This window comes from Rhinopithecus bieti, unplaced genomic scaffold (assembly GCF_001698545.2).
Source record: "Rhinopithecus bieti isolate Rb0 unplaced genomic scaffold, ASM169854v2 scaffold_47952, whole genome shotgun sequence".
Taxonomy (NCBI): Eukaryota; Metazoa; Chordata; class Mammalia; order Primates; family Cercopithecidae; genus Rhinopithecus; species Rhinopithecus bieti.
In genome coordinates, this window is record NW_016820098.1 from 3,248,763 (window position 1) to 3,272,738 (window position 23,976).

Genomic DNA, 23,976 nt, shown 5'->3' on the forward strand with positions numbered 1-23,976 from the left:
ATCTAAATTATTAGATATTATTATATTATACTAAATATTTAATACCTAAAGTCCTAATTTGCACTTTGTTTTTAGAGACAGGGTCTTTCTCTGTTGCCCAGACTGGAGTACAGTGGTGTCATCATGGCTCACTGCAGCCTTGACCTCCAGGGCTCAAGCAATCCTCTTACCTCAGTCTCCTGAGTAGCTACAACTACAACTACAGGCATGTGCCACCACACCACACTAATGAAAAAAAAAAAAAGTTTTGTAGAGATGGGGTCTCACTCTGTTGCCCAGGCCTCGAACTCCTGGGCTCAAGTGATCCACCCGCCTTGGCCTCCCAAAGTGCTGGGATTACAGGCATGAGCCACTGCCCCACTTGCCTGAACCTAATTTGCACTTGAAAGCTCAGATTTGCTTACCAGCAACAAATACTGTGAGTTGTTCTCCTTAAGGTGACAGGCCTGCTTCATTCACTTTCAACAAAATTGTTGCCGAAATCCCAAGTCTGAATAATGACAGTTTGTCAACCATTATTTCAAGTAAAAACAGCGTTCCAGGAAAACATGGCTATGCATCATATCATAACCATCATATTTCTCTATGCAGGGAAGTGCTTTCTGCATACTTCTTACTTTGTCACACAAAATACTAAAAGGACATGTCCTAGAAGTTCAAGATCTAACAAAGTAAATATTCTATTATTTTATTAAAGGTATTTTTAAGTAATATTGGAATTTGTTTTTACTGTATGTACAGTGTGGTGCCTGCCTTGCTTCATGTTAAAGCAACAGCAGCTTTATCCTCAGGGCAAATGCCAACACAGTGACAAGGACAAAGCACCAGCATTATTTTCAAAATAGCACTGACTTTCTGGATCCCCTGGAAGAATCTCTGGGACTTTAAGGGCTTCCTAGACCATACTTTGAGAACTACTGTACCACTAGTCCGTCCACCCCATTGCTCCTTCAGCAATGCTTATTCATTGTTATATTTTCAGGGCACAGTCTTAGTACACAAGGACTATTCTTTTTTTTTTTTTGAGACAGAGGAGACAATCTCAGCTCGCTGCAACCTCCATCTCCTGGGTTCAAACAATTCTCGTGTCTCAGCCTCCCAGGAAGCTGGGATTACAGGCACATGCCACCACACTTGGCTAATGTTTTTGCATTTTTAGTAGAGATGGGGTTTCACCATGTTGGCCAGGCTGGTCTTGAACTCCTGGCCTCAAGTAATACATCCATCTCAGCCTCCCAAAGTGCTGGGATTACAGGCGTGAGCCACCATGCCCGACCGACTATTCAATAAATACAATTTCATCGATTGCGGACAGTGGCATCCTCACCAGATTACTGTACACCTCAGTTACCTAAGTAATTCCTAATGAGGAGTAAAAAGATCCAGGAAGGTAAATTATCAGAGAGCAGAGTGATGAAGAGCCATGAATATTTTTAAAATAAAATTGATTCAAAGAAAAGATGAGAATAACAAGAATGAGTTAACCTAGAAATGAAAAGACTTGAGGAGTCATCTGAGAAATTACAAGGTCAGATGGATGCCAGGAAACCCAGTTTCAATCTAAAGTTAAATAGAATGGGCCTGGAACTTCAACAGTCCCCTTCTGTATGGAGCCCATGGATTAAAAAGGAGAGGTCTATGTGACAAAACAGGGACCAACCACAGAGAAATGGGAATAAGGGGATAAAAACATGCACTAAATAGAGGAATGACATTTATAAGTACTGAAAGTATCTGTTTACTGTTTTAAATCCATAATTAAATTATGTAATATGATATATCCTCTGTAGCCCTACCAGATATATATATAATTGTTCCCTGAAATTTTCACACACTGAATCAGACCTTTTGCTCTCATCAAAATTGGACAGAAGAGACAGGGCGTATAAAAAAAAAAAAAAAAAAAAAAAAAAAAAAAAAAAAAAAAAAAAGACTAAAGGCAGTAAATAAGCCCAAGATGCAAGACTTCAAAGGAAAAAACTGTTTCATTTTGATCTCCAAGTAATGAGATACAGCCTAGTAAAGAAGGTGCTAGTTCCCAGCCAGCTGAACAAACTCCCCAACTCTCCTAGAGGACATCACACATAGGCTGCTCCGATTAAACTGAGATTGTCCCTTAATAAACAGCAACAATCCTCTCCCACTACCACCCACAAAGATATCAAAAAGGCCTACCTTGCCAACATGAAGACAGCTGTTTGAACCACGAACTGGAGGCAAATTATCTTTCATTGCTGGAAATGTCTCGGTTTCTTGAAAGTGCATTTTATCTTCTTCTTTTTTAATTTCCGATACCCAACTCTGAGAATAGAGAAAAAGGTAAATATATAGTTTGAAATAATTATAACCAAGCATAAGAAAGAACTATAGCTGACCCCTGAACAATGCAAGTTTGAACTGCATGGGTCTATTTATATGTGGATTTTTTTCAGTAAAATATTGGAAAATATTTGGAGATTTGTGACAGTTTGAAAAAAACTCACAGATGATTAGAAATATCAAAAAATTAAGATAAAGTTAGGTATTTCATGAATACATAAAATATATGTAGATACTAGCCTAGTTTATCATTTACTACAATAAAGTATACACAAGTTATAAAAAGTTAAAATTTATCAAAACTTACCCACACAAACACTTACAGACCATAAATAGCACCATTCACAGTAAAGAGAAATGTAAAAAAAAAGACATAAGGATGCAGCATTAAATCATAACTGCATAAAACTGACTGTATTACACACTACAATACATAATAATTTCACAGCCACCTCCTGTTGCTATTGTTGTAAGCTTTAAGTTACAAGTATCTGCTTAAAATGCCTTGTGACACTAGTCATCTCTGCAGAAGCAGTTTGTCTCTAGTAAACTGCATCTTGTCATAAAAAGTGATCTCTCACAGTTCTCACATATTTTTATGATGTTTAGTGCAACACTGTAAACCTTAAATAACACCATGGGACCCATACGAAGTGTCACTAGTGATGCTGGAAGTGCTCCCAAGAAGCAGAGAAAACACATGATATTACAAAAGAAAAAGTTGAATTGCTTGATATGTGCCAGAGATTAAGATCTGGCATAAGCTACAGTTGCAGTTGCCCACCATTTCAAAATAAATGAATCCAGAATAAGGACCACTGAAAAAAAAAGAAAGAAAAGAAAAAAGAGGGAGAGGAGAGGGAGAAGAAAGGGGGAGAGAAAGGGAGAGAGGAAGAGGGAGGGGGAGGGGGAAAGGAAGAGGGAGAAGAGGAGAGGAGAGGGAAATTTATGAGTCCATCATTGCATCACTGCGGCTACACCATCAGGTGCAAAGACTTTGCACTTCTTGTGAAATGCCTTTTTATCTTGTATTGAAAATGCAGCCTTCATGTGGGTGCAAGATTGATGTAAGGAAAGCATTCCTGGCTGGGCGTGGTGGCTCACTCCTGTAATGCCAGCACTTTGGAAGGCCGAAGCGGGCAGATCACTTGATGTCAGGAGTTCCAGACCAGCCTGGCCAACGTGGTGAAACCCCGTCTCTACTAAAAATACAAAATTAGCCAGGCGTGGTGGCGGGTGCCTGTAATCCTAGCTACCGGGGAGTCTGAGGCAGAAGAATTGCTTGAACCCAGGAGGCAGAGGTTGCAGTGAGCCGAGGTGGCACCACTGCGCCCCAGCCTGGGCGACAGAGCAAGACTCAGTCTCAAAAAAAAAAAGAGAAAAAGAAGACATTCCTATAGATTATAATATGATTCCAGAAAAAGCAAAGTCACTATATGACAACTTGAAGCAAAAGAAGATCATGAACCTATAAAGCTGAAGAATTCAATGCCAGCAAAGGATGGTTTGAATTTTAGAAAAAGGTTTGGCTTTTAAAATGTCAAGAGAACAGGAGAAGCAGCTTCTCCCAACCGAAAGGCAGCAGACAAGTTTCCAGGTGCCATTGAGAAAATCACTAAAGAGAAAGAATATCTGTCTGAGCAGATTTTTAATGCAGACGAAAGTGCTGTATTCTAGGGGGAAAAAATGCCACAAAGGATATTTATTAGTAAGGAACAAAAGCAAGCACCAGGATTTAAGGCAGGAAGGGAAAGGGAAACTCAATTATTTTGTGCAAACCCAGTTGGGTTTATGATCAGGACTGACTTTATCTGTAAAGCTGCTAACCCGCAAGCCTTGAGGGGAAAAGATAGATATCAGCTGCCAGTCTTTTGACTGTACAGCAAGAAGGCCTATTCAAGAACTCTTTTTCTGTATTGGTTCCATCAATGCTTTGTTCCTGAAGTCAGGATGTACCTTGCCACTAAGGGACTGTCTTTTGATGTTGGACAATGTCCTAGGCCACCCAGAACCCCATGAGTTCAAGACCAAAGGGGTCAAGTGGTCTACTTACCCCAAAACAATGTCTCTAATTCAACCTCTAGATCAGGGGGTCACAAAGATCTTTAAGAACTTTACTGCATGCCAGCTGGGTGCGGTGGCTCACGCCTGTAATCCCAACACTTTAGGAAGCCAAGGCTGGTGGATCACGAGGTCAGGAGATTGAGACCATCCTGGCTAACATGGTGAAACCCCATCTCTACTAAAAATACAAAAAAAATTAGCTGGGCATGGTGGTGGGCACTTATAGTCCCAGCTACTCGGGAGGCTGAGGCAGAAGAATGGTGTGAACCCAGGTGGCCGAGCTTGCAGTGAGCCACTGCACTCCAGGCTGGGTGACAGAGCAAGACTCCGTCTCAAAAAAAAAAAAAGAAAAAAAAAAAGAACTTCACTGCATGCCCTACTCTATGGAAAGGACTGTCAACACTACAGAAGAGAACCCTGATAGAACATCATGAACGTCTAGAAGGATTACACCATTGAAAATGCCATCATCATTATAGAAAAAGCCATTAAGCCAGGAGTGGTGGCACATGCACCGGTAGCCCCAGTTACTCAGGAGTTTGAGGCAGGAGGATCACTTGAGCCCAAGAGTTGTAGCTGTGCTGTGTGCTATGACCCTGCCTGTGAATAGCCATTGCATTCCAGCCCTGGCAACATGGCAAAATCCCATCTCTAAGAAAAAAAAAAAAAAAGCCATGAAATAATAAATCCATGCTAGAAAAAAACTGTCCAGATGTTGTCCAGGATTTCATAGGATTTACAATAGAGCAAATCAAGGAAATCATAAAAGAGATTATGAATATGCCAAAAAAAAGTTGGGGGTGAAGTGTTTCAAGATATGGATGTTGGAGAAATTCAAGTGCTAACGCCACACCACAGTAGTTAACAGAAGATGACTTCATGAAGGTAAGTGCTTCTGAACCAGTGCCAGACAATGAGAAGACACAGAATAAGCAATGCCAGAAAATAAACTAACATTAGACAATCTGGCAGAAGGGCTCCGATTACTCAAGACTGTTTTTGACTTCTTTCACAACATCTATCCTCTGTGATATGGGGACTAAAACTAGAGCAAATGGTAGAAGAAGGATTGGTACCATATAGTAACATTTTAGAGAAATGAAAAGCAAAAGACAGAAATTATGATTGATTTCTAAAAAGTTACACCAAGTACACCTGCCTCTCATGCCTCTCCTACCTCTCCTTTCATCTCCTCCACCTCTTCCATCTCTGCTACCCTTAAGACAGCAAAACCAACACCTCCTGTGCCTCCTCCTCCTCAACCTACTTAATATGATGATGACGAGGATGAAGACCTTTATGATGATCCACTTCCACTTAATGCATAGAAAATGTATCTTCTCGGCTGGGCGTGGTGGGTGGCTCGAAGCCTGTAATCCCAGCACTTTGGAGGCCCCGGAGGCGGGCGGCATCATCGACTGGTCAGGCAGATCAATGACATCCTCGCCTAACATGGTGAAACCCTCGTCTCTACTAAAAAATAATACAAAAACTAGCCGGGGTGAAGGTGCGGGCCGGGCCTGTAGTCCCAGCTTAACTCGAGGTGAGGCTGAGGCAGGAGAAGGGTGTAAACCCGGCGAGGCGCGAGCTTGCAGTGAGCTGAGATCCGGCCACTGCAACTCCAGCCTGGCGCGACAAGAGCCGAGACTCGCGTCTCAAAAAAAAAAACAAAAAAAGGAAAAGCAAATGTTATTCTTCTCTTTCCTTAGGATTTTCCTAATAATTTTTTCTTTTCTTATCTTACTTTATTGTAAGAATTACAGTATTATAATCTATATAACATACAAAATATATGTAATCAACTTGCTTGTATGTTGTTGTGGTTAAGGCTTTTCAGTCAACAATAGACTATCAGTAGTTAAGTTCTGGGGTGAGTCAAAAGTTGTAAAGGGAGCCAGTGCCCTAAACTCCTTGTGTGTTCAAGATTCAACTATATTTATCATAGTTTCCTATGAAGTCAATTTTTTATGACAATTGTGATCTTGCCATCCTCACTATCTGGAACATACTTCGTACCTTTTATTTTTAAATGTGGCCGTAAATGGTCCGGGCGCGGTCTGGCTCAAGCCTGTATTCCCAGCACCTTTGGGGAGGCCGAGACGGGCGGATCACTGACGGTCAGGAGATCGAGACCATCCTGGCTTAAACGGTGAAACCCCGGATCTCTACTAATATAATACAATAAAAAACTAGCCGGGCGATAGTGGCAGGCGCCTGTAGTCCCAGCTACTCATGAGGCTGAGGCAGGGAGAATGCGCGTTAAACGCCGGGAGGCGGAGTTGCAGTGAAGCTGAGATCGCCACTGCCCACTCCATGCTCCTGGCAGACAGAGTGAGAATTCTGCCGTTCAAAAAAAAAAAAAAAAAAAAAAAAAATGTTTTTTTTTTGGTAAAATATGCATTATAAAGTCTACAGTTCAGTCTTGTTAAGTATATATACATTGTTGTTGCCGTTCCTACTTTTATTTATCTTGCAAGACCTTATTCATCATTCTTTTCAGCAAGATTTCCCAGAACTTCCTAGTTGGGCTAAAAGTGCTTCTCCTCCATAATATATTAGCATAAATATTTAAAAATCATCTATTGTTAGTCTCTCTTCTTACACTGTAAATTCCTTGAGGGCAGGGCCTATGTCTTAATTTCATCTTTGTGATTCAGTGTCTGACATATAGTAGGTTATTAATGTTTATTAAATTGTCACAGGTGCCAGAAAAAAAATTGAGTAAGATATTTATTATCCGTGAAGTAGTATTACTTATTATTCAGAAAAGATGTACTGAGAGTTCTAATATTTGTTAGACACTCTTAAAAGCACTGGGATACAGCAAAAAAAAAAACAAAAAACAAAACAAACAAAAAAAAACTATATTATCTGTCCCATCTGTATATAGAAGGCAGGGAGGATGAAAAAGGGCAAAGAGGAGAAATATGAGAAGAAAAAGAAAAGCAATAAGGTTAGAATGGTGAAAGGTAAGAGGAAGATTTATAGAGGAGGAAGGGAGCAAGAAAGAATGGAGAAAAGGGGACAAGTGACAAAGTATGAAAGAAAGGCAAGTGAAAAGGAGACTAACCTGCGAAGTGACCAACAGGAGTTCTAGACCAGCCTGGGCAATATAGCAAGACCCATGTCTCTACAAAAAACTTAGCTGAGTGTGGTGGTGAATGCCTGTAATCCCAGCTACTTGGGAGAATGAGGAGGATCACTTGAGCCCAAGAGTTCAAGGCTGCAGCGAGCTATGATTGTGCCACTGCACTCCAGCCTGGGTGACACAGCAAGACCCCATCTCAAAAAAAAAAAAAAAAAAAAAAAAAAGGGGTAAAAAAGAGAAAAAACACACAATGGGGAAAACATAGGCTCTTCAACTAAAATCAAGCTGTCTACATCCTGAAAACAAGACCAAAAGTCTGGACATAAAGTGCTATTTTGACTGGTAGATTACCATATTTTGAGCTCAAGCCAACAAAATGAGAAGGCTGAAAGTTTAAAAGCAGCATTGTAAGTTACAGAATGCATATACCTCAACATTGTTTTAGATGTTTTAAAATCGTTTTAACCCCAGAAAATATACATAAAATAAAATAAACAAAAAAACTGGTTCTCCAGAATCTGTGAGATACATATATTTTATATATATATGCACACACACACATATATATACACATACACACACATACATATACACACACACACACACACATATATATATTTTCTTTTTCTTTTTTTTTTTCTTCTTTTAGGCAGAGTCTAGCTCTGACTCCCAGGCTGGAGTACAATGGTGCAATCTTTGCTCACTACAACCTCCACCTCCTGGGTTCAACTGATTCTCATGCCTCAGCCCCCTGAGTAGCTGGGATTACAGGCATGCACCACCACACCTGGCTGATTGTTTGTATTTTTAGTAGAGACAGGGTTTCACCATGTTGGCGAGGGTGGTCTCGAACTCCTGACCTTAGGTGATCCGCCCTCCTCGGCCTCCCAAACTGCTGGGATTACAGGCATGAGCCACTCATGCCCAGCCCAAAAATAATTTCTTAAGCAAAATGAAACTGAAGAAACTCTAAGAAAATATAAGTAAATATGTATCTGGTGGAGAGTAAACCTTCCTAACTATAAAAGCTGATGAAAAGATCTTAAAGAATAAAATTAAGAGGATAGCATAAAAATTTTAAAAAATAAAAAACACCACACACAACATTTAAAAGGTAAACAACAAGCTAGAGGAAAATTTACAATATACAGTACAGAACTCTTAAAAAACAATGAGAAATACATAAATAGAAAAAACGCAAAAATTAGCTGGGCGCGGTGGCACGTGCCTGTAATCCCAACTACTCGGGAGGCTGAGGTGGGAGAATCACCTGAACCAGGGAGGCACAGGACAGTGATCATTGAAAGAAAGGGGAACAAATGAGGTAAGCCCTACAGTTGCTCCAACTCACTGTCTGCAGTTTCCAGGCTGCAGCAGAGTAAAAGTACCCAAACAGAACCCTGTGGTCTTGCTGAATTCAGCAGACAAAGTTTGGACGTTAGGGAGACCAAGACTGTGAGGTTTCAGGGGAAAAAAATATCAGAGAGGAGGCAGCTGTACAGAAAGAGAGCTCTAAAGATAACCTGAACAGCCTTGTATCTATTTGAAAAATTGAATTCACAGTTAAAATCTTTCCTACAAAGAAAATCCCAGGCCTATACAGTGTCAACAGTGAACTGAAAACATTTAAGAAAGAAATAATACCAATTATATACCAACTTTTTTAGAAAACAGAAGAGGAGACAATACTTCCCAACTCCTTCTATGAGGCCAGCATTACCCTGCTACCAAAACCAGACAATGGCATTACAGGAAAATAAAACTATTGACCAATATCTCTCATGATCATAGACACAAAAACCCTTCACAGAATTTTAGCAAATCAAATCCAGGAATATATTTGTAAAAGATATATCACGACCAAGTAGAGTTTATCCTGGAATGAAAGGTTGGTATAATATTTGAAAACAATCTACATAATTTACCTTATTAACAGACTACAAAGAAAATCATCTGTTCATCTCAATAAATGCAGAAAAAGCATTTCACAAAATTGAAAACCCATTCATGATAAAAAATTCTCATCAAACAAGGAACAGAAGAAAACTTCAACTTGATAAAGGGCATCTACACAAAATTTAAAGCTCACATTATATTTCATAGTGAAATTCAAAATGATTTCCCTGTAAGACTGGGAAATAGGCAAGGATATCTGCTCTTACCACTTCTACTGAACTGGAGGTTCTAGCCAGTTCGATAAGGCAAGTAAAATAAATAAATAAATAAATGGCAGACTGGAAAAGAAGCAAATCTCGCATTTTTCACAGATGGCATGATCCTGCAGGTAGAAAATCCAATGAATCTACAAAAACATTCCTAGAACTAATCCATGACTTTAACAAAATTGCAGGATATGAAGTCAATATGAAAAAGCAATTAGATAAGTATAAACTTGTACAATTAAAAATTGAAATTAAAATTAGGTATCTGGAGTAGTCAAACTTACAGGAACGGCAATAGAATGGTGCTTGCTAGGGGATAGGGGAGTGGGGAAAATGGGGAGTTGTTTAATGAGTGTAGCATTTGTTTTGCAGAATGAAAAAGTTCTGAAGAGTGGTTGCACAACCATGTGAAAATGCTTAACACTACTGAACTGAACACTTAAAACTGGTAAAGATAATACATTTCATGTAATATGTATTTCACTAAAATGAAAAAAAAAAAAACTTTCATAACTGAGGTGACAGGATGAGCAAAACATTGAAATTACAAAAATATTAACATTTATAATAGCATGAGCTACACGTAATGTTTAGGAATAAGTTTAGCAAAACTATGCAAGAACTATATACTGAAAACTATAAGACATTGCTGTAAAAAAAATTGAAGACTTAAATGAATGGAGAAATATACAATGTTCATGGATCCGAAACCTCAGTATTAAGATGTCAGTTCTTCCAAAATTGATCCATGAATTCAACACAATCCCAATTCAAACACAAGCAAGTTATTTTGTAATAAGCAAAAGACCTAAAATAGCCAAAACAACTTTTAAAAAGAACAAAGGTGGAAGACTTGCACTACCTCCAGCCTCTTTTTTTTTCCAGCCTTTTATTACAGTAAAATTTCAAGAGTTACTGTAAAACTATTGCAATCAAGACAAGAAGGTAATAAAGATGTACATTTAATATAATGAAACATGCTACTGTGGACAGACTGCCTATGGGATAGCCTTGCTTATCAAGGAGTATAAAATAAATAAATAAATATAAAAATTAAAATAATGAAACAGAATTGAGGGAGTCAGAAATAGACGCGCACATAAGATCAATTGATTCTTTTTTTTTTTGAGACAGTCTTGCTCTGTCGTCCAGACTGGAGTTCAGTGGCACCATCTCAGCTCACTGCAACCTCTGCCTCCTGGATTCAAGCAATTCTTGTGCCTCAGCCTCCTGAGTAGCTGGGACTACAGGCACATGGCACCATGCTCAGCTAATTTTTGGTATTTAGTAGAGATGGGGTTTTGCCACGTTGGCCAGGCTGGTCTTGAGCTCCTGAACTCAAGTGATCCACCCACCTCAGCCTCCCAAAGTGCTGGATTACAGGCATGAGCCACTGTGCTCAGTCCAGTTGATTTTTTTTAAAAAGATTTTTTAGAGATGAGGTCTTGCTGTGTTGTCCAGCCTAGAGTTAAACAGCTATTCACAGGCTTGGTAATAGTGCACCATAACCTAAAACTCCTGGGCTCAAGTCATCTCCTTGTCTCAGCCTCCAGAGAAACTGGGACTACAGGCATGCACCACCACACCCAGCTTTGGTCAACTGAGTTTTGACAATGGTACCAAGAAATTTAAAGATAATATTTTATTATACGGTGCTTGAATACTTTTGTTCAAATACCAATACAAAATTAAAACTGATTATAGACCTAGATATAAGAATTAAAACTATAAACTTCCTAGGAGAAAAAATTAGAGGTCCTGGATTAAACAAAGATTTCTTAGATAAAACACAAAAGCCCAAACAATAAAAAAAAGATTTCCTCAAAAGTTAAAACTTGTACTCTTCCAAAGATACTGTTAAAAAAAAAAAAATGAAAAGAGGCTGGGCGTGGTGGCACACATCGGTAATCCCAGCACTTTGGGAGGCCAAGACGGGCAGATCACCTGAGGTTGGGAGTTTGAGACCAGCCTGACCAACATGGAGAAACCCCATCTCTACTAAAAATACAAAATTAGCCGGGCGTGGTGGCACATGCCTGTAATTCCAGCTACTCAGGAAGCTGAGGCAGAAGAATTGCTTGAACCTGGGAGGCGGAGGTTGCGATGAGCTGAGATTGCGCCATTGCACTCCAGCCTGGGCAACAACAGCGAAACTCTGTCTCAAAATAAATAAACAAACAAACAAACAAATAAATAAATAAAAAAGAAAAGACAGCTGGGCATGGTGGCTCATGCCTGTAATCCCAGCACTTTGAGGGGCCAAAGCAGCCCAGGTATTCAAGACTAGCCTGGACAACATAGTGAAGCTCTGTCTCTACAAATAATTAAAAAAAAAAATAGCCAAGCATAGTGGTGCACGCCTGTGGTCCCAGCTACTCTGTAGGCTGAAGTGGGAGAATTGCTTGAGTCTGGGAGGTCAAGGCTGCAGTGAGTCATGATGGTATCACTGCACTCCAGCCTGGGCAACAGAGCAATGTATCTGATAAAGAACAAGTACTTCGTAACTCAGTAAGAACACAATGCAATTTTTTTTTTAATGGGCAAAGGATGTAAAGACACTTCACAATAGAAGTTACATGAAAAGACACTCAATGTCATTAGTCATTAGAGATACGCAAATTAAAACCACAATGAGATACCTGGTAGAGTGGCTAAAACTAACAAAACTGACAATACTATGTGCTGACCAGGATATAAAGCAGGTGGAAATTTTATATATTGCTGTCAGGATTGCACAATGGTATAGCCACTTTGGAAAATATTTTGGCAGTTGAAACATAGTATATTTAGGGATCAGTATTATCTAGGTTTTAGGCATCCACTGGGGGTCTTACCAAAGGTAAGTGGGTAAACAAACTGTAGGATATTCATACAATTCAATACTATTCAGCAACTCAGAGGAATGAACTACAGACACAAGCAACCACATAGATGAATCTCAGAAGCATTATGTAAGTGAAAGAAGACACACAAGAACAACAACATACTGTGTGATTACATTTACACACAAGTCTAGAAAAGGCAAAACTATGCTGACAGTTCAGTGGTTGCCAAAGCCCAGGCAGTGGGGTCTGCACTGACCACAAATGGGCAAGAGAAAAGTTTTAGTGGTGATGGAAATGTTCTGTACCACATACATTTGTCAAAACTCAGTGAAATGTACACTATAAAGTTAGGAATTTTTATGGAATATAAATTTTACCTCAATAAAGCTGATTAAAAGAAATCTGTAAATATTTAAGAAATTTAAGTGACAGATCCATGAAAGATAACTCAACTTTACTAGTAATAAAAAAATATACTACAATAGTCCTCCCCTTATCTGTAATTTTGCCTTCTGTGGTTTCAGTTACCCACAGTCAACTGCAGTCCAAAAATAGGTGAGTACAATACAGTAAGATATTTTGAGAGAAAGAGAGCTCATATTCACATAACTCTTACAACAGTATGTTGTTATAATTGTTCTGTTTTTTTAGTTATTGTTAATCTTTGACTGTGCCTAATTTATAAGTTAAATTTTATCATAGACATGCATATAGAGGAAAAAACACGGTATATTTAGGCTTCAGTACTATCTGCAGTTTTAGGCATCTACTGGGGGTCTTGGAAAGTATGCCCCAAAGATAAGAAGGGACTATGGTACTACCATTTTTTCAACTATTTAATTGACTAAAATGATTACAGCATCCAACAAAAGTACCTAAAATGGGCATTTTTTTTTTTTTTAATAAAGAAACCAGGTCTCTCTGTATTGTCTAGGCTGGCCTCAAACTCTTGGGTTCAAGCAATCCTCCCTGAGTAACTGGGACTATAGGCACACACCACTGCACCTGGCTTGGGCATTCTTATACACTGTTGGGGTTGATGTATGAAGGTACAAATTTTCTGAGAACATACATTTGAAAAGCCTTAAAAACATTCAAACCCTTTGATCAAACAATTTAAATTTTTTTCTCTCTCTCTCTTGCTTTTTGTTTTTAGACAGGGTCTCACTCTGTCACCCAGGCCAGAGTGCAATGACACCATCACAGCTCACGGCAGCCTCAATCTCTCAGGATAAAGCGATCCTTCTGTCTCAGCCTCCTGAATGGCTGGGACTACAGGCACATGTCACCATGTCCAGCTAAGTTTTGTATTTTTGTAGAGACAACTCTGACTATGTTGCCCAGGCTGGTCTCCTGGCCTGAAGTGATCCTTCTGACTCAGCCTCCCAAAGTACTGGGATTACAGGTGGTGTGAGCAACCATACTTGACCAAGCAATTTGAATTCTAATAATTTATCCTGAGGAAATAATCAGGGAGGTGCAAAAAGTAGGCCAGGCATGGTGGCTCATGCCTGTAATCCCAGCACTTTGGGAGGCCGAGGTGGGCGGATCACCTGAGGTCAGGAGTTTGAGAAGTCTGGCCAACATGGTGAAACCCCATCTCTACTAAAAATACGAAAATTAGCCAGGCATGGTGGCATGTGCCTGTAATCCCAGCTACTCGGGAGGCTGAGGCAGGAGAATCACTTGAACCCGGGAGGCAGAGGTTGCAGTGAGCCGAGGTCACACCACTGCACTCCAGCCTGGGCGACAAAGCGAGACTCCATCTCAAAAAAAAAAAAAAAATTACAAATAAACATGTTTATTCAGCACTATTTATTGAAGATGATTAAATTATAGGCTTTTTAATAGGATGGAATATTATTCAGCTAATTTAAATGCACACATGTATGGACGTGCACACACACGCAAATTTGCAATGTTCCCCTGGGTGTAAAAAGCAACCAATCCTGCCTAATTGACACTAGAAGCCCTTTACAGACAAACAAGAAGCCTAGGATTTCAGATAAGTAAAGTAAACACATATACAATGTCTCAACAATATCTGTGGAAAATTGGTATTACTCTATACCTTTATATCATCATCAATTTTTTCCCATTCTTCAGCTGTAAAACTGGCTGCTGTTGCTGCTGGTTTATCTTTCCTCAAAGCTCTACTTTCAGGGGCCAAGGCTTGAAGGTGCTTTTCACAAAATTCTGTAAGTTCAGGATAACATCCTTCCTCGCCAGACCTTAAAAAGAAATAAATAAGTTTTAGAGTTAGCACCTTATTTAGGATCATCTAGACCAGCGGTTTGCAGGCTGGGTTCCATGGAGCCCTAAGGTTCTGTGGAGATCTCAAGGGCTGCTTCCCAGTCTCTTTCCTCAACCTGCACAGTCTCAATTTTTACCCATTAATCTACGGAACGATACAATGAAGAAAAAAAGGAACTTCAAAGAAACCAATTTTCATCACACACTTGAAAAATTGGATAAGGGTGAGTGGGGCGGGGTGGTCCCCAGCACCGTGGAGGAAGTGGGGCTGCTCCGCGGAGTTGGCCTGGGTTCTGGGTTCATCCCGGCACCACCATGTCAATGGGTTCCTTTAAGATCACTCTGAGGTCTGACCCGCGGCTGGCATAAAAAGTACTCTGTTCCTGAAAGTACACCTTTCACAGCAGTCTTATAGTTTGCAACAGAAGAATTTCAAGTTCCTGCTCCAAGAAGTGCAATTATTATCAATGATGGAATATGAATAAATCCCGTACAGACCGCTGGAAATGTTTTTCTAAAACATCGTTCAGAACTGCGAATTATTCCTAGAGTCGTGATGGAAGTTGTTAATATTGGCCGCTTGGAACATACAATTACCTTTCAGAATAAATATTGGTATTTTTTGTTGCTGTAAAATTGAAATCAGGCATTTAACACACGATGAAAACACCAAGAGTCAATGAATAATGAGACTCATCTGTCCCTTTTTGTTGTCTGTACTCTTCATGTGAAGAGGGAATGCATATGAATTAAGGGTAGTAGTGTCACAGAAGATTGCTACCTCACACACAAACAGGTAGTTCATTTGGGGTAAATGGATTATCCAACTATTTTATAACTGGGTGCTTCTGATAATTTTTTGGAAAACATTTGAAATATTAAAATTTACTGAATCTTACATATTTGTCTGAGTTAAAAATATAAAAAGAATTATGGATCATGGATGGCAATTTGCTTGACAGCATCTGGTTTGCAGACTCATAGTTTGATTTTTAATTAAATATATAGCTTATGATGAAGTCAATAAACATATCAATGAATAGTTAACTATATTAAATTTTTATCAGGCTGGGCGCTGTGACTCAGGTCTGTATTCCCAGCACTTTGGGAGGCCGAGGCAGGCGGATCACTTGAGGTCAGGAGTTCGAGAACAGCCTGGCCAACATGGTGAAATGGACTCTCTACTAAAAGTACAAAAATTAGCCAGGCAAGGTAGTGAGTGCCTGTAATCCCAGCTACATGGGAGGCTGAGGCAGGAGAATCACTTGATCCAGAAGGCAGAGGTTGCAGTGAGCCAAGATCATACCACTGTACTCCAGCCTGGGTGACAGGGAGAGAGACTCTGTGTCAAAAAAAAAAAAAAAATTTGAAAAAAAAAAAATTTGTCCATTTACTTTTTTTAAGTTTCAAATCTCATGTATCACATAAATTTACCTATCACATAAATTTCAGTTTTAATATCAACCAAAAGAAACAAAATTTAACAAAAATGGATAATATTTCTCTTCAACATATGATGCTTCATATGTTCATTTTGTAGCATGATATTAAACCTCATAATTCGAGTATTAGAGACTGGCAGAAAGAAACTTTGGACTTCCTTTTTAACAACAAAGATTTTCTGTTCATAGTTAGAATTTTTTTTTCAAAGAGGTAGGAAGAAAATGGCAGATAAACAGCTTAAACAACACACCCTGAAATTCAACCCACTCAAGGAACAGAATTCTTTCCTTAGAGAGTTAAATGAGACATCTGTTCCTTTCTATTATTAAGGAAAAAGCGTCTTTTCCCCATTCTTTTGTAGGTCTGTTCATTCTTAGATTTCTGAAAAATATAAATAAATTTCATTCCAAATTAAATTTTAAAAACAATTCCAAGTTCATATATCTATCAACTGAATTGGTTATTCATAGAATTTCTTGGACCAACTTATTATAACTGTAGCTTTCCAACTGTTTCATCCAATAAACTATTTCATTTTTATTTATTCGTCCTGACCAAGTATCATGATAATATTCTGCTAAAAACGGGAAAAACAGTTGATATTACTGATTGTTTCACCTTTCCAATCAGTAGCTGCTGGGGAGCAACAGGGAAAGACAGGAACTAAAAGGTGATGAAACAGAAAAAGGAAAGAACTCAGTGATAAGGAATAGGGATAGAGGAAATAAAGAACCAGCCACAAGAGCAAAGGAATTCTAGATTCCTGGAAAGTAGGTCATGCTCCACAATGTCTTCTGCAATAGAATTCTGGTCTCCAAATGAAAATAGCTCAAGAGATTCCAAAAGGCCCCAGCACTTTGGGAAGCCAAAGCAGGAGGATTGCTCAAGTCCAGGAGTTTGACATCAGCCTGGACAACATATAGTGGATCAGTCTTAAAAAAAAACAACAAAACAAAAACAAAAAAGAAGCAAGCAAGAAAGAGATAGAGAGAAAGAGAGAGAGAGATAGGAAGGAAGGGAAGGAAGATGGAAGGAAGGCGGACGGACGGAAGGAAGGAAGGAAGGAAGGAAGGAAGGAAGGAAGGAAGGAAGGAAGGAAGAAAGGAAGGAAGGAAGGAAGGAAAAAAGAAAAGAAATCCAAAAGAGGTGTCACAGGTTGGTACTCCTCAGGACAGTGTTCTTGAAGTGGGTTCCTTGAACACCTGCATATCAATCAGCCAGCTCCACTGTTAAATCATATGTTCCCTGGCCCTATCCCAGATTTTTTGAAGCAGAATTGCTGGGAATAGGGTCCTCAAATGTGCATTTTTAACAACCACATTTGATGTATATTCAGTGGGACAGTCACTAGGATGGGGCTCTACCCTGAAAAGGTCCTGATTCCCTGCCTTCTGATGTTACCTTCAGGCCTCCCCGCCACCCTCCATGTGATCAGCGTGTGATGGGTCACCCTCCTTTGTTGTCAGGTGATATGAAGTGGGAAAGTGCCACCAGCCTAGGTTGGTGAGATAAGCTTATCTCCTAATAGCTTTTTTTTTTTTTAATTTTTTGAGACTGTCACCCAGGCTGGAGTGCAGTGACACAACCAGGGATCACTATAGCCTCCAAGGCTAAAGCAATCCTCCCACCTCAGCCTTCTGAGTAGCTGGGATTACAGGTCGAGATAATTTTTATATTTTTTGTAGAGACAGGATTTTACCCTGTTACTCAGGCTGGTCTTGAACTCCTGAACTCAAATGATCCACCTGCTTCGGCCTCCCAAAATGCTAGTGTTGCAGGCATGAGTCATCACACCCCACCGTAATGGCTGCTTTCACAGCTACTTTACCTTCTCCTAGAAAATGTAGAGAAGCCAAGAAAAATGCCCTCCTGGATACTAATTAGCCTAAGTCTCATGCTGGCAGTAGACCTAGGTGAAACTCTCCAAACTAACCATAGGATCAAAATCACTATTTTGGCACCTACCATGCATGGGCAAAAACAACAATCTCAATATTTGAGAATTTTCTTCAGTATTTCTTGTGGGCGGCAAGCCACCTAGGTGCTGAGGCAAGAGACCGACAGCACGAGCTATTCCAGTATAATAAAATATATAAAATAAAAATAGTTATACTAGATATAGATCATAGATATGATTATATATGAATACCATTAATCATTAGTTTGTAGCAATTACTCTTTATTCCAATATTATAATACTCCTCACTTTACAATCATAACCTAGGAAAAACCAGGCCATACAGAGATTGGAGCTGAGGGGACATAGTGAGAAATGACCAGAAGACCAGAGTGCGAGCCTTCTGTTATGCCCTGGCAGGGCCACCAGAGAGCTCCTTGGTCTAGCGGTAATGCCAGCATCTGGGAAGATGCCTGTTGCCAAGCGGACTGTGGTCTAGTGGTAGCGTCAGTGTCAAGGAAGAACACCCGATACTTAGCAGACCGGGAATTCCCCAGGGGAGTTTAGAGAAGACTCTACTCCTCCACCTCTTGTGGAGGGCACCTCTTGTGGAGGGCCTGACATCAGTTATCCGGAGGCCTAACCATCTCCCTGTGATGCTGTGCTTCAGTGGTCACGCTCTTAGTCCGCCTTCATGTTCCATCCTGTACACCTGGCTCTGCCTTTTAGATAGCAGTAGCAAATTAGTGAAAGTACTAAAAGTCTTTGATATGCAGAAATAATGGTGTAAACTGTCTATCTCCTCCCTTTCTCTCTGTCTCGGCTGCCAGGCAGGGAAAGGCCCCCTGTCCAGTGGACATGTGACCCATGTGACCTTACCTATCATTGGAGATGGCTCACACTCCTTACCCTGCCCCTTTGGCTTGTATCCAATAAATATCAGCGCAGCCTGGCATTCGGGGCCACTACTGGTCTCTGCGTCTTGGTGGTAGTGGTCCCCCGGGCCCAGTTGCCTTTTCTTTTATCTCTTTGTCTTGAGTCTTTATTTCTACAATCTCTCGTCTCCACACACGGGGAGAAAAACCCACTGACCCTGTGGGGCTGGACCCTACAATTTCTAATGTAGCTTTTACCTTTAGAAGGCAACAACAGGGTAATTAAAACGGTCATACTAAAACATGAAATGATTTTTAAATGCTTACCTGAGCACGCAAAGAATTTTTTCCAGATGTTTAACATCTGAACATTTTTCAATGTATTTGAAATCCAGATGTTCAATGGGAATTTTAAATGTTTTTGTTGTTCCAAAGCCCCACAATGATGGATAATCTTTGGTGGTCATAGCTGAAATACAATATTTAAAAGTTATTAATCTAATGTATAAATAATACTCAATTTGCATAGTAGTAACCATGTAGGTACTTCTTTGTATTTTTTGAAGTTTTTAAATTTTTTTGTAGAGACAGGGTCTCCCTATGTTGCCCAGGCTGGTCTCTAACTTCTGGCCTCAAGCAATCCTCCTGCTTCAGGCTCCCAAAGTGCTGGGATTACAAGCATTAGCCATTGTACCTGTACCACCGAGGTGTTCCTGGACCAAACTGAGGGTTGGCCTGCTAGTTTTTGTGGCCCAATAATGAGATGCAGATGAATTGAGGAGGAAGAGAGTATTTATTTCTGCAACTGGTTACAGGGAGAAGGCCTGGAAATTATCGCCAGACCAACTCAAAATTACAAAGTTTTCCAGAGCTTATATACCTTCTAAGCTATATGTCCATGTGTAAGTGTGCATTCATCTAAAGACATAAGTGATTAACTTCTTTTAGTGTACAACTAAGGTGTGAGTCCTGAAGACCTTCCTCTGGGGTCTCAGTAAATTTACTTAATTTAAATGGGTCCAGGTGCTGGGGCGATTACCCTTATCTTGTCTCCTGGTAAATTACGGAGGTTTGGGGAGTTCCTTCAGACCCCCCATAAACTTATTTGTGGAGGTCTGGGGAGTTTCTTCAGACCCACAATAAAACTTGTTTAATCCTAAACGGGTCCTGTTAAAAATTCCTTTGCTATCTTGTCATGCTTTAAGGCCCAGGGAAGGCCTAGGCAAAACTCTTGGTGGGATTTTTTTATATCCCAGCCTTTGTCTAAGGGTACTAGCTTTTAATATTTTACTTAACCCCTCAGTCAGTACTGAAACCGTTGTTATGGAGGCCTGTGTTAGTGAGACCTGGCCTGCCACATAGGTACTTCTGTATAAAAGGAGGTGGAGTGTTTTGTTTGTTTTTGTTTTTGAGATGGTGTCACTCTGTCAGCCAAGCTGAAATGCAGTGGTGCAATCGTGGGCCACTGCAGCCTGACCTTCTGGACTCGGTGATCCTCCCACCTCAGACTCCTGAATAGCTGGGACTACAGGCACGTGCCACCACTCCCAGCTAATTTCTCTTAGATTTTTTTGTAGAGATGGGGTTTCTCCATGTTCCCCAGGCTGGTCTCGAACTCCTGGGCTCAAGTGATCCTCCTGCCTTGGCCTCCCAAAGTGCTGGGATTACAGGTGTCAGCCATCACACCCAGCCCTTCTAGGTACTTCTGTAGGAAAAGAAGGTAGAGGGTTTTTTCCATGGAGGAAGTCTACTAATTTTGAATTCTCTGTCCCTGATAACAACAGTTAACATTTATGGAGTTAAATTACTATGGGCCATACATGGATTACCTCACTTAATCTTTACTTAAGCAAAGCTGGAATACAATGACAGAGAAGGTTGTGGTGCCAAAACTGCTTTTTAAGATTTTTTTAATGTTAATTTTGAATGACCTTCTGCTAGTTTAGCTGTCTGTTAACATCCCAATCATTCTTTGTGATTCACCACAAACATAAATAATAACATCCTTTCTGTAACTTGCCTTAACACAATCCTTTTTCCCAACCCCTGCCTCCTCCTTCTCCCCACCACACCATGAACTATGTTCTAAGGGCACTAAGGGCACTCTGTACATACCTCTCTCTCTCTCTCTCTCTCCCTTTTTTTTTTTTTTTTTTTTGAGATAGAGTCTTGCTCTGTCACCCAGGCTGGAGTGCAGTGACACAATCTCGGCTTACTGACACCTCCTCCTCCTGGGTTCAAGCGATTCTTCTGCTTCAGCCTCTCGAGTAGCTGGCATTACAGGTGTGGGCCACCATGCCCAACTAATTTTTGTATTTTTAGTAGAGATAGGTGGTCTTGAACTCCTGACCTCAAGTGATCTGCCTGCCTTGGCCTCCCAAAGTGCTGGGATCACAGGCGTGAGCCACCGTGCCGGGCTCTGTACTTACCTCTCTCTTAGCACATATTTGAATTATGTTTATTTGTCTTCCCTTCTAGATTGTGAAAGAGCTTACTTTATTTATCCTCATAGCTCCAGGGCTAACATAATAAGTAGTGCCTATACCCCTTCAGAAACATTCACTAAATTTAAGGAATTGGGAATAAGGAGGCCTTGGAGAACTTCACTTTAAAGATACTGCTGCTAATGCTAATGCTAATAATAATAGCAACAAATATATAGTTATTAATGTATGCTAGGCACCATTCTTAGTACTTTACATATATTACTTCATTTAATCCCTCAATTACTGTATCGGGTAGATTTTATTTTAAGTGACATTAGTAATAACAGTTAACATTTATGGAGCTAAATTACATGTGCCATAGATGATCTCACCTAATCTTCAAAACCTCTCTCATAAAGGATATTAATAATTACTCCTATTTTATAAATGAGCAAGTCGACAAGTGAACTAAGGATACCAGTCTCAGTAGGCTAACTACAGAGCCTACATACTTAACCACTGTACCAGTGATTTTCAAACTGCAGGTAGCAACCCATAAATAATTTAGTGAGTTGCAATTAACATTGTTTTATAATGAGATAGAATACAATAAAAAATGGACTACCTGACATACAATATTAAAGTAAATATTGCTTTATAAAAACTTTTACTTCATGTCTACACAAATGGAAATTATGTGTGTATATAAATGCACGAGGTTACCAAGTAAACTATATTTCTTATTGTGGGTCACTGTCAAAGGTTAAAACAAAACCCACTGTACTTGGGCAATAATTTTAAAAACAAGAAGTAACAACGGGTCTAATTCATAGAAGTATTTCTTTCAACCCTCTGGGAGTCTGTTCATATATCAGACCTCTGCAGAAAAGGATGACACTGTCCACTTTTCCACATTCCTGCTGGCTTTGACTTAGGTATAAGATATAGACGACAGTTCTTAGACTTCAGGATGAGATCTAGCTGATAAATTAGATGTGGCTTTCACCCCATACTTGCAGGGCCTATTGATGAATGGCTCCCATGACAAGGATAACCTTAAGGGTAGAAGTTACAGGAAAGCAAGATGAAGAACTTGTAAATTATTAATGCTGCCCAGAATAGAATGGGTTGCCTTAGGAGGATTTTCCAAAGAGTGGGGATCTTTGGTGGGAGAGATGTAAGCATCTAATGGGATTAAAATAGATTACCTTGAATTGAAGGTATTTTGCAACCCCTGAGATTTTATGATTTCAATAAAATGTGATTAAAAACATATGAAATGATAGAGCCATCTTTTACATTTAATCAAATGAATTTTATTCTGAACACCGTTTTAACATTTCTGAGAATTTTTTTTTTAAAGACTAATCAAGTGCAGTAGTGAGAAGGGGAGAAAGAGTACAACAAGGAGTTGGACCTATAACTGAACAATTAAGTGAGAGAATTCACTACCTTTGGACCAAGTCTCTCTGAGAATCCTTTTTGAAAACTACCATTTTTTTAAAATTTTCTTTCTGTAGGATACACCTTCTCAAGACTACTGAATATCCATCTCAAGTTCCAAAAAACAAGTTATACAATACTTTAGAACTCTTCCACCTCTGTTTGCAAAGTCTTTGTCTCTGACTGGGAAAACCTTCGGTCCCAGCTGGATTTACAGCTTAGTAATACCTCCAGTTCAAACTGCTGGGGCCTACTAACGCGAAAAGCTGGGTCTCACCCACCGAGGCACCCTCTTTCCTGCATCCACGGGGCCGAGCGCCCCCTGCAGTCGGGGACCGAAAAGAAACGGCATCCTCCCGCCGTGGCAACGGTTTCTATGTACAGCGGCGCCAGGACCCGCCGGGACCGGGGAACACCACAGCCCAGCCCTAACGGTCTCAGATGGCTCCCCAGTCCCTGGCTTGGGTCACCAGGGCTGACTGCGCTAGTGGACCCGGGAACTCCAGCGTTGCCACCGCGCCCCGCCACCCGCCACCTTCCCCCGCGGCCTGGAAAGCCCCGTGTGTACCCTGGCCCTGAAGGACGTCCACCCCATGGCTCCCTCTCCCTCGCGGCCCACCTCCCCTTCGCCTCCCCGCCTCGACCTCTCACCCCCGCTCCTGGAAGTAAGGACTGAGATGCGACAGGTCCTCTATTCCCGGCCGGCAGGTACACACAGGCACTCACCTGGTTCTCAGCGCGCCGCCTCGGGGAGGTCGCGGCCGCCGCACAGACTCTGGCTACGCTGCAGGTGCTGAGGGAGGGGCTGGTCGCCCGGCCCGAGCCAAAGGCGACAGGCTGACGGCCGGGGCGGGGACTAGGCCTCTGCCACGCCCCGACCCGCCGTCCGGCAGATCTGCCCACCGGCCCCAAGTTCACCTTCCCCTCCTTCACTGGCAGAGGACCATTTGGGCATAAGAGTTGGTGTGAGATGTCTCCTTGCTCTCGTTTGAGTTTCAATTTGTTGTAGAGAGTTAAAACGCTGGAATTGGCCAGGCCCAGGGGGCTCAGGCCTGTAATCCTAGCACTTTGGGAGGCCGAGGCAGGAGGAGGGCTTGAGGCCAGGAGTTCGAGACCAGCCGGGGCAACACAGTGAGAGCCTGCCTCTACTATATATATATAAATATATAATTTATATATAA

General features: G+C 40.7%; 1 protein-coding gene and 1 pseudogene across 1 annotated transcript in view; one reads left to right on the forward strand and one right to left on the reverse strand.

The window, feature by feature from the left end:
• The window catches only part of SPAG1 (sperm associated antigen 1), an 86,660-nt gene extending 63,511 nt beyond the window's left edge, over nt 1-23,149 (reverse strand). Inside the window, exons 1-4 of the mRNA XM_017859467.1 lie at nt 23,077-23,149; nt 19,254-19,395; nt 14,530-14,689; nt 2,176-2,301 (exon numbers count right to left, since the gene is read on the reverse strand). Of these exons, the coding sequence (XP_017714956.1) occupies nt 2,176-2,301; nt 14,530-14,689; nt 19,254-19,395; nt 23,077-23,098 (450 nt within the window). The 5' untranslated portion in view covers nt 23,099-23,149. The remainder of the gene's footprint in view (nt 1-2,175; nt 2,302-14,529; nt 14,690-19,253; nt 19,396-23,076) is intronic.
• LOC108520174 (ubiquitin-fold modifier 1 pseudogene) lies at nt 15,027-15,345 on the forward strand (annotated as a pseudogene).
• Nucleotides 23,150-23,976: the final 827 nt, after the last annotated feature.